The sequence below is a fragment of the Melanaphis sacchari genome, unplaced genomic scaffold (genome assembly GCF_002803265.2).
Source record: "Melanaphis sacchari strain LSU unplaced genomic scaffold, SCAv2.0 Contig53_pilon_pilon, whole genome shotgun sequence".
Taxonomy (NCBI): Eukaryota; Metazoa; Arthropoda; class Insecta; order Hemiptera; family Aphididae; genus Melanaphis; species Melanaphis sacchari.
In genome coordinates, this window is record NW_020271371.1 from 275,063 (window position 1) to 286,232 (window position 11,170).

General features: G+C 27.0%; 1 protein-coding gene across 1 annotated transcript; it reads right to left on the reverse strand.

Annotated features, from left to right (window-relative positions):
* Positions 1–6,500: 6,500 nt before the first annotated feature.
* Positions 6,501–10,616, reverse strand: LOC112599569 (alpha-soluble NSF attachment protein). The gene is made up of 5 exons (XM_025346508.1): positions 10,242–10,616; positions 8,279–8,475; positions 7,539–7,804; positions 7,281–7,454; positions 6,501–6,735 (listed from the first exon to the last, which is right to left on the reverse strand). The coding sequence occupies exons 1-5, from the start codon at positions 10,331–10,333 to the stop codon at positions 6,586–6,588; spliced, it is 879 nt and encodes a 292-aa protein (XP_025202293.1). The 5' UTR covers positions 10,334–10,616; the 3' UTR covers positions 6,501–6,585.
* Positions 10,617–11,170: the final 554 nt, after the last annotated feature.

Below are 11,170 nucleotides of genomic sequence, written 5' to 3' on the forward strand. Positions count from 1 at the left end.
TTTATTAATAAATTAAATTGGTAACTGGTATATACACCACTACTCATATAATATACGCAATACCACCATCGATAACATGGTCACTCAGTGGATAGTGTACCTACCGTTATTACTATTTACCAGAAATGAAATAAATCTACGTATACGTTGCTACATCTATATTGTGTTCAACTGTGCTAGTTTGAACGCAGGTCATCAGTTTCTGAAGTTGGACGTGTAAAAATTAAAACTGTGAAAATTACATTTGTAACAGTCAAACCATCCGGGCTCGTAAAATAGTTAATATCGATTACATATTATTATGTTTAGGATTGACTATTGAGGTTCAAACATCGACAACCGCATTTAGTATGAAAGAACGATAAACTGTGTTGCAATACATTTTACAAATAGTTCTTAAATTTTAATGAAGTGATTTTCTAAATACAGTCGCTAAAATTATTTGAGAAGATAAAATTATACTATAACTTACGCAATAATGCGAGTTATATATATTATTTTAAATAAGATGTTCACTTTATTTTATAGCGGTGTGATTTTGAAAGTTACTTTTTTCCTTAATTTCTTCATAACTTACATATTTAGCCGCATACTATGAAGCAAAATAAAATCTATATATTATAGGCATAATATTCAATAATTAATAACACACCGAATATTGAACAGATATGGGTATTTAGTTAATTATTTATATGCCTTTAGGGTTAGGTGTCAGCTGATGCCACTCCACTAGCCTCGACTCCGTAAACTTCAAAGTTCGTATGCATATAAATAATAAATAATAACGCACCATAAAAAAATGATATGTATATATATATATAAACGCAAATCATCAATATTGGCCCAAGTCCATTGAGGATAAATCTCGTTTGCTATGTTTGTAAAAAGATATTATTAAAATAAAATGCATGTGTTTTAACAGCGTTTTGACGTCATCATAAAAATATAAAGTGACAAATAAATGCATATTATTTTTTCATAAACATGTACACAATGGCTATAACCGAAGCCAAATACTAGAATTATGCCAAAGCTCTAAACAAAATATGATAACCAAATGTCGTATATAATATTTAGTCCAAATACGTGACCTCGTCGACCGCAAAATAATGTGATTATATTATATGACTCAGTACACGCCATGCATATTATTATTGTTATTATTAAACCTAATCTCGACCAAAATTCATCGAATAATCACTTTAGAAAAAGCATTTATTTACACGTGCCACCATCCAGTCATGACAATGTTATAGATACTTAATAATACGATATAAGTCTAGGGCGGCCAAACAATCGATCGCGATTCGACACACGAAAATTAACTATGGTGGTATAATAGTAACTTAATAATAAAAAAAAATTTTTTTATCGAAGTAGATCCTCAAAGGTGAAGTATATTATTAGTAGATCGCGGCCATAGAAAGTTTGGTCGTCCCTGATATAAGTAATACAACCGCAAAAATAAATATTCTTTAAAATAATACGGAGAAAAGTATCTGTTTACTTTAAAAATAATTTAACACATTTTTCGTGTTGATATCAGTGTCATTGTTAACATGTTTTTTTAACAATTAAATAAATAATTGTATTTAATAACTGTTTGAAAAAATGTATACTTAAATTACATTTGTGATCTTCGAGGGGCGTGAGTTGGACATACAACTGTTAAGCTGCGTTAAGAATTTGATTCGTAAAATCGTAACGATGACAGAACCCACACGCACGATTTCACGTTTACCCATAGCCGAGAATCGAAATTGTATTATTATAATATTGATATGTCGTTATAAATGATGAGCACGAGACAAGTTTAGTAAATGTATAGATCGTAAAAATATTATTTATAGGCATTCTTGGGCGCGACTTTATGGCATAACGTTAATATTACCCTTATATAATATTATAACGACGGGCTTTTATGCCGTCAACTTTATCGTGGTTTATCTAAAGATTTTAGGCGTGCACCTACGACACTATTATAAATTATAATATAATAATTAATAATATATTTTAAAGTAATTTTATCTCGGAGACGTTATTTTATTTAAGGCAAAACCAGCGTGTACATAATTTAAACACCTATACCCACCTATATAATATAATAGGGCTATTTGTTTTTAATAACCCATTATAATATTCGACCGCTAATACTGTATAAGTAGGTCTGCGACGTACGAATAACTTGGTACACGATAATTGTGTGTAGTAAAATATGAGATACATTTTTTTTTTTTTTTTTTTAACGCGATTATTTATGTAAATCGATAAAGTTGTTGCATATCGAGTGTTACCTACCGTCTAAGATTTTCAAGTAATCGCTCGGCAAAGGCGGAGTAATAGTGGACTCGAGTGAATAGCTAATATCTCGCTTCTCCTGCGTTAAAATTAATCAATGAAACTTTTAACTTTCAAATGTTTGTCACATCGTTGCACCCACATCTCGTACCTATCGCTGAAGTATCAATGAACGATGTAATTATTAACGTGGGTCTTTTCGGTCCCGTTAATTGATTGGTTCTGTAAAACATTTATTTTTTTAACAATTTATTCTTTGTTGTCGTACTTGCTTGAAACACGTAAAACACATTTATAAATTATTGAAAAAAAAAAAAAAATTACAATAACCAATAAAATTTATCAATAGACGATTGCTCTTGATGTATATTTAATTTACCCACACAAAACTATAATAACCACTTAGATGTTGAGTGTAGTTAACCATAAGCAAAACAATAAATATGAATATCATGAGTTTTATTGTGTAAAAACATTAAATTACGACCGTACTAAACACTTAACACCAGTAACACCAATATAAAACATTAAATAAATATTACAAAGAACCTACACAGGTTTGTGAGGTATAAATAATATTGTTCATAATTTAAATACTTTTGAAAGTTGTATCTTGACTGGAAAATGTCGGTTTAAAAATTTCGAGTTTCTGATATATCAATAGTAAGTAATAGTTAATAATTAGAGGAGCTTCTTATTTATGGCTACAAAGAAAAATATATTGAATAACGACGAGGACATTTTATTAACATTGTTAAAAACAAACATGACTTATTTAATTTAAAAAAAATAACATTCAATTTTTATTAAGTGCAAAACATGAGTTATCTTGTTTATAGTAATTATATTAATTTGAAGGCAACCATAATATGTACTGAAAGACTTTAAAACAACCACAAATTTACACCTTAAAAAAAAAAAATCACTAAATAATAAATACAATAGTAAGTTTAGTAACCGTGACAAAACAAATTTGAGATCTAGTGTTGTGATGGTTTTCCCGATTTTTTTTTATACTCCATCTCTCTACTTTTCAAAATTATCGGAAAAAAACTAAATGTTATAATGGGAAATATCCAGGAAATCGGGAAAAGTTGGTACCTATAGGCTATAATTGACTTTTCAAGTTAATAGGTAACAATAATAGGCACATTTATTTCATACAATGCTACTTGCTCGTGTTATCTGTGGAAAAATAAATTACCAATAGTTGATACGAATCTTCTAGGTAATAAAGTATCATTCGAACAAAATAATAGTCTGACGCAGAAGTGCACCGTTTTCGATCAAAATCGTTTTTTATTATTTTTTCTACCTATACCTACAGCAGAGAGAATTCCCAGTTTGTTTTTTTTTTCTTTTACATTACACACTTACCAAGACCAACACTGAAGTGACTTTGTTACTCGGCAATATTTGATTTGCAGTCGACAAAATGAAACTAAAAGTAATTTAGTAGGTAGGTATAATTAACAAAATTTTGGAAATTTTAATTTTAATCAGCAATTTTGAAGACTAGGTACACCTCCCCACGATTTTTTTCTGAGATCGTTCCTGCCTATAATATACTAAGGCCGCTAAATACCTACAATACTAACACTTATTTTAAACAATATTTTTATACAGATTGTGTAATAAAATAAATAAATGTTAAAAAAAAAAAACATTATACACCAATATAATATTATAATCAACAAATAAATTGAGTGATACAAATCTTTTTAAAAACATAAATACCTATGATATGAATATTGATATAAAATAATGTAATAATCAGAGTAGTGGAAATTAACGACTTTGCGTAGGTTAGGTTAGGATGAATTTATTTTCTTCTGAATGCAAATTGCGTACCTACTATACTGATTTTATTCAAGACATTAACATATTCTAAATATTCCAAGTACAAAAATGCATTTCGCATAATGTTAGACGCTACAGCAAGTAAATGTTTAAACTAGTTTTTTTATTTTTAGAGGTTTGTCGGTTGATTAGGTACACATTAGTTATTAAAATTTAAAAAGATGCGTTTTATCAAATTTGTTATTGTACGGACAAGAAATACAATGTATAATAATAACTAACAACTACCATCACCTATTCGAATAATGCGATAGGTCACAGGCCACAGGTACATTATTTTTTTTTATGATATAAAACGTTTATTTTGCATAAATCGCATTGTGTACTAGATAAATGTATTCATGGTGTACGGCAACAGAATATGACGTGATCGTGTGGTTTTTTTTTTATTTTAAATTCTATTTAATAGCACGTCATAGCAGTCTACAGTCGAAGTCTGTAGGTACTCTGTATGTTGTGATAACATGCGAGATAAACTTCCGATTTCTAATGGTTATAGCTTATAACGGTATTCCTTCAACACGTTATTGATTTACGTTTAATTCATTTTTAAGCAGTTAGCGTGTCTAACATAAAAACTGCGTCGAACGGATAAACAGTGAGAATTCCATTGTGATGACATACGAGTATAAATCTAAAATCAAATCGAATACATCTTTCATGTGTACATTTAATCTACACAAATTCTAACGTTTTAGTAAATTAATATGGTTCGGTACAAATTTGTTTTGACTTAAGCGCTTAACATTACCAAAGCTATCACCTTGATATTTTTAATTGATGCATTTAATCTTTTTCATAAGCAGTGATAACGTGTAACTTATTTTTGTTTTTTACTTTATCATGGGTATAATAATGTTAAGAATAAAAAATAATTTATAATAATTATTATTAAACATGATTTTTTTTTTTTTTTTAAATAAGTAGCCTTAACATTTCTGACTGGAGCAAACACTCCATTTGCATACAGGTTAATGTACCCCAGCCACAGCAGGGAGTTCAAAAGAATTATTAAAAAAAAAAAAAAAAAAAAACAGTCTATTAGTACTTGAAAATGTGCTATAAGTCTGTTTACGTCCTATAATATTATTGAATATCTTAAAATCAGTCTATAGGTTTGATAATTTATATAATACTTATTAGAATATTATATAGATAGAACACATACAATACATACAGATACCCAATAAAAGCACTTTCGGATGTATACACAATTTATTATGTAACATGTAATTAATTTTGATTTTAACAGTAACTTCATAATTTAGCTAATACCTATACCTAATACAACACATGATCTACCTTCTGTACAATTTAATCATACAAAAAATAAATGCATAATAAATAGGGAATAATGAAAACAATAAGTGCATTATTATAATAATTTTTGAAATATCTATTTTCGGTCCAAATTCTATGATGCTAAACTTAAAAAACATATATGTACACAATTCAATAATAATATTTTTATAAATTTAAACAACATAATCAACACCATTAATAGTTAACTAATAAATTTGAAACAGTCATATAATAATATTGAAACAAATTTCAAGATAAATTTTAGATTAAAAAAAAAAAATCTGTAACAATATTCTATTTACAATAAAAAAAAAAAAAATTAATAATAATTAACATTAACAATATTGATTAATAATATGAATATAATATAATATATGATAATATTAGTCATGTAAAAGTACCATACTTGTCTACAGCAATACATTAAAGCCTATGATATTTTCTATACAACGTAGCTCATCTAGACATTCTATATTACAATAATTATATTATTAATATATTTTTTTGCTGTTCAATTTTAATACATGAATATTTTATCCATATGTAATGTAAATACGATATGATTGATAAAAAAAAAAAAAAATTAATAACAATAATTAGGATGATTGATTTCATTAAATTAAATTTTCTTTTTTGAAAACATTTTTTATTTGTTAGTGCAAAACAATTCAGCAAACAAACACAAAGTGCTTTTAGTCAAACATAATAGATAGCTGCACCAAACTTATAACAAGCGACATTGCAAATCAACATTTAACATACAGAAGGGAATGTAAGCTAATTTTTTAAATATTAGAAAATACTAGATTAGGACATTTTATAACAAATCTGAAATTTGTAATCACCAAAAAAAAGTCAACCGTTAAATCTAGGTCCTTTTTATGATTTTCAATACTTGAATAACACTTAAACAAAATCATAAAGTTTTAAATATGCTGTGCAAATATAATGCCACATTATATTATATAGATCTCATTTCTCAAAATTTTAGTTTGTGTGAGGAATGAAATTATATACAAATAATATTCTAAATATACACCATACACGTTTTTTTTTTGTTATTTTTTATGAGAGTTGATTTAAAAAATAAGGAATTTAAAATTATGTACTTATTCATAAACAAAACTAACGCAAATCAGGAGTATCATTCACCAGTTTCTTAATGCGTAGTAATATTGTTGTGTACCATTGGTCCAACCGTGATATGGAATCGTAATCTTTAACAGCTTCAGTGAATCCATCAGCATTTTGCTCTTGAATGTGATTTAACAACACCTTAAAAAAAATAATAATAAATTTTAGGCAACTCTAAAGATTTTTTCTAACTTAAACTAAGTTTTATCATATATTTTCAATGTTGTCATATTTTCTGCTTTAGTTAATACACAGTCATTTTAGTATGTTATATATTGTAAACGTGAAAAAGGAATATACTAAAATACTTAATAATGTTCTTTGACAACTCTATAAAAATAGCAATAACAATCATTATACACATTTTTATTGTTTAAAACAACAACACAATAGATAGAATAAGTTTCTCAACTTTTTATAGAATATCCAAAAATTTCAAAAAATAATAGTTTTTAATAAATAAAATAAAATATCTAATAAATATTTACCAATTAAGACAATTCAATTTTATAAACTTGATAAATAATAATATAAATAGTTATAAAATATTAAATACATTTAATATAATAAGATTGTACTTTAAAATTTAAATTGATATGGAATATGATATATAGTATTTAGCTTGAACCAGCTAAATGATCAGTTATAATCATTAACAAAATACAAATTAAACTGTTATTATTTACCTGTAATAATTTGTATTCTCGGCTATCTTGGAATGCCGGGTATCGTTCAATGTATTGATTCATAGCCAGTTGAGCATTAAGCACATCAACACACAAATGACATAAAGCCGCTCGGAAATAATATTCTTTTGCGCTGTATTTCAACAAAGAACTGTCCAATGAAGTTCCAGCAACCTATAATGCAATAATATAAAATAATATAATATACAATATACATTTACAGATTGAAACCAAGTTTTATAAAAGCTATAATTATACCTCTTCATATATCTGAATGGCTCGATCATAGTCTTCCAGTTGAGCAGCATACTGTGCCACCTTAAGTTTGCATTTGTTAGCTGAACTCTTACTTTCTTCAGCCATAAAATAATCTGAGGCTTTTTCATAATTGGTTATAGCACGTTCTAGATCAACAGCTTCAGTCTCATACATTTCAGCTATATTTTGATGTTGTTTCGCAGCCATTGTAAAACGACCCATATCTGTATAGATGTCAATAGCTTTTTCCAAACACATTGCGGCTTCTATCGAAAAAAAAAAATGATCATTTTAATATTTTATGATTGCAGCAGTTGGACGAAAAATAAATACTTAGATAAATGAGAATAACAATTAGAGTATTATTGGTAATAGTGTAATACCTATGTAAAAATTATGAATTAACATTTTAATGCTCACATAAAAAATAAATAAAAATTATATACATTATACATATTATTTCATAAGAAGATCTAATTTTGTATGTGATTGTATACTTAAATATTTTTTTTTAAAGCTTTTATTTACGATAAAACATCTTTGGGGTAAGTATTGTGTAAATGACCACCCCCATGTGCTGATACCATTAATTTTTTTTTTAATAATTAGAGTATTTAGATAATATTCAACATAAGTAAATAAATAAAAAATAAATAGTTATATAATTTTACTTTTCTTAAATGAGTCACACAAATAAATTGAAAATAATTAAGTACTAGAAATTAAAGATATAATTGTACCGTTTGGATCAGTTTTTTTAAAGCAGTTAGCAGAGTCTACATAATTTGTGGCAGCATCATGTTTACGGCCCGATTTAGCATTGAGATCAGCAGCTAAAATAAATGCTCTACCAGCTTGTGACCACTTTTTCGCCATCTTAAATAAATTTGCAGCACGTTGGTAACAATCAATTGCATCTTCTACCTTAGAAACATTCCTAAACAAATAATTTTAAATATAACGGTTAGATTTATAATTAATACATTTGAATATAATATATATTTATACATAAAACTAATTTAAATATTAATTATAAATAGTTAGTTAAGCATTAAAAATATTGTTAGGAACATACTGTCCAAATTTTTTTTTCATTTTTCTAGAATCATAAGACAAATTATATAAATAAAATGTTTGAATTTACTTATATAATATATATTTTGGTATAGGTATACAAAGAGTTTTATATTTTCTAAACTTTAGAATACTAATTAGGTTAATCTCTGGATTTATCACTTTTTGTTTTTTTGTAAACAACTAAAAAAACCAATTATATTATTTGAATTACTTTCAATAATATGGTAATTTTCATTTTTCATTGCCTAATTATTGTTATATAATTCACAATGCTAATAAGCAAAATAAAAAAAAACTATGTAGGTAATAGAAATATGTTTTTTATACAATAACAGATTGACACTTTCAATTGAATTGATCTTTGATATTTAAATTATTTGTTTTATGAACCTACTAGATGAATTACCCGATTTCATTTGGGTACAGTTTTATAAAAAATTATACCACCAATTTAATTATTTATTGTAACACAATTTGTTATTTAATGATTTTTAATTTTTATATGCCATTTTTCTACTAATTGTAGTAACTCTTTTATTAATTACTATTTGATTTTTGTGAATAAAAAGAAGCACATGTAAGTCATCCCAAAACAATTAATAAAAATTAAAAAACTGAAACTACAAACTCTCCCTACCTCAAAAGATCTATTAATATAACTTTTATAGAAAACGGTTAAATAGTTTTAAAATATATATATAAAGCATAAAAATAAAGAAATAATTTAAATATAACATAACAAATATTAATATTTTAATGTAATTAAAATTAAAAAATCCAATTATAAAACACGTTTCAAATGAAAATTAACAATGTTAACAGAAAATAAGTTAATATCATAAGTAGTTTGAAATTCAAGATCATTAATACATAAATTCTAGTATTTCACATTAATTAATCAAAGGTTTGTTTTATGTAAACAAATACACAGAAAAGGGAGATGATATTCATTAATGTTTAATAACTATAAATAATTCAATTTTCCAAAATCAACGTTCTTAACTATAAATAATTAAAAAGGAAATCATTACAAAAGCATTCAGTATTCAAATGTAACACATTACACATAATAAGTCAAGTAATTATTTATCTATATTAGATAAATATTTTTCATCCTCAAAGCAAACCATTATTTTACATGTGGATTGAAAAAAAGTATACCTGTATAGCTGTATAACAAACTCATGAAAATTTTCTAATCATAAATTATCATTGGCGTAAAAGTTACGAAGTTGAAGTAAACAATTAACCCAACGTGTGATTTTCCTTCCATATAACTAAAAATTGTTAAGACATAAATTCCCAAAAAATAAAAAATACCTAATCACGAAGACCACTACCAAACAATTGGAAACTAATAACTGCTTGGAAATGTTTAATTATCTAGAATTGAGAAATGCGAACGAAAATTCACAATTAATATCGCTTTACGCATCCCTTCCACCACTTATACAAAAAAAACCAATACAGCACATACTCGTCGACAACTTTCCAAAACGGTTACGCCGTAAACTTATCAACTCGACCAACTAAAATCCCCACCCCGCCACCAACTACCAAAATCAAAAAAAAAGTTATGCAATCTACGAGCCCCGTCAACAATTTACATGAATATCTAACACACACCCAAATAACGAAGAAAACAATCCTTTTGACGAGTTGAGTTTCTTATCCGCTTCGGTTAACAGGGCCATTGCTTTTTCCTCGTTGCTTGACATGTCGACTATTGGACGGTCAGAAAAAATTAAAAATACACAGTCTTCCAACGACCTTATTGCTGTATTATGCTCGAAGGCAAGCAGTTATAGATATTTTACTTTTTTTAATCGCACGATTTTCACCACCGCGTAGATCGTGTAACGTTAAACTCCGAAAAACAAATCGATCGCTTTGTAGCAAATAATTGTTATGAACTACCAAACGACGACAAAATAAAATGCACTATATACAACACACCGAGCAGACACTGACTCACTGCAGCTGACTTTCTTCGACTAATATTGATAAAATAATTGCGTTTCAACGTCACAAGAGAGCGCTACTACTGATACGAGCTACAAACATATAGATCAGAGTAATAAAATTTTATATAGAGTAATAACACCACTGTATATGGTGTATGTGATATGCATAGACCATTGAACTCTATATGATAACTGGAATGCTCACCAAGCAGTGTGCGGTGGCCTTCGTTCGGTGCGTGGCCTCCAGCACAAATATCTGGATATCTCATCATCGTGTCTCATCTCTGAAATATCAATAAATAAATCAATATATCTATATCTCATATCAATAATAAATCACTATATCTGACTAGCACAATTAAAAGTACTACAAAATTCACCATTTTAAGTCTTAACCTGCAGTAGATACACACTATTTTAATTATTAAAAACTTTGAGAAACGCAGAAGGCAGAACAAAAGTCAAACGTTAAACGAACAACGAATTTAAATGTATTGTCAATCATATATAACTATGTGATAAAAAGATAGCAACACCATTCTTATCTGCTGTCTTTCTTACACGCTATCTCGGTATGTTTGTTAATGCTGT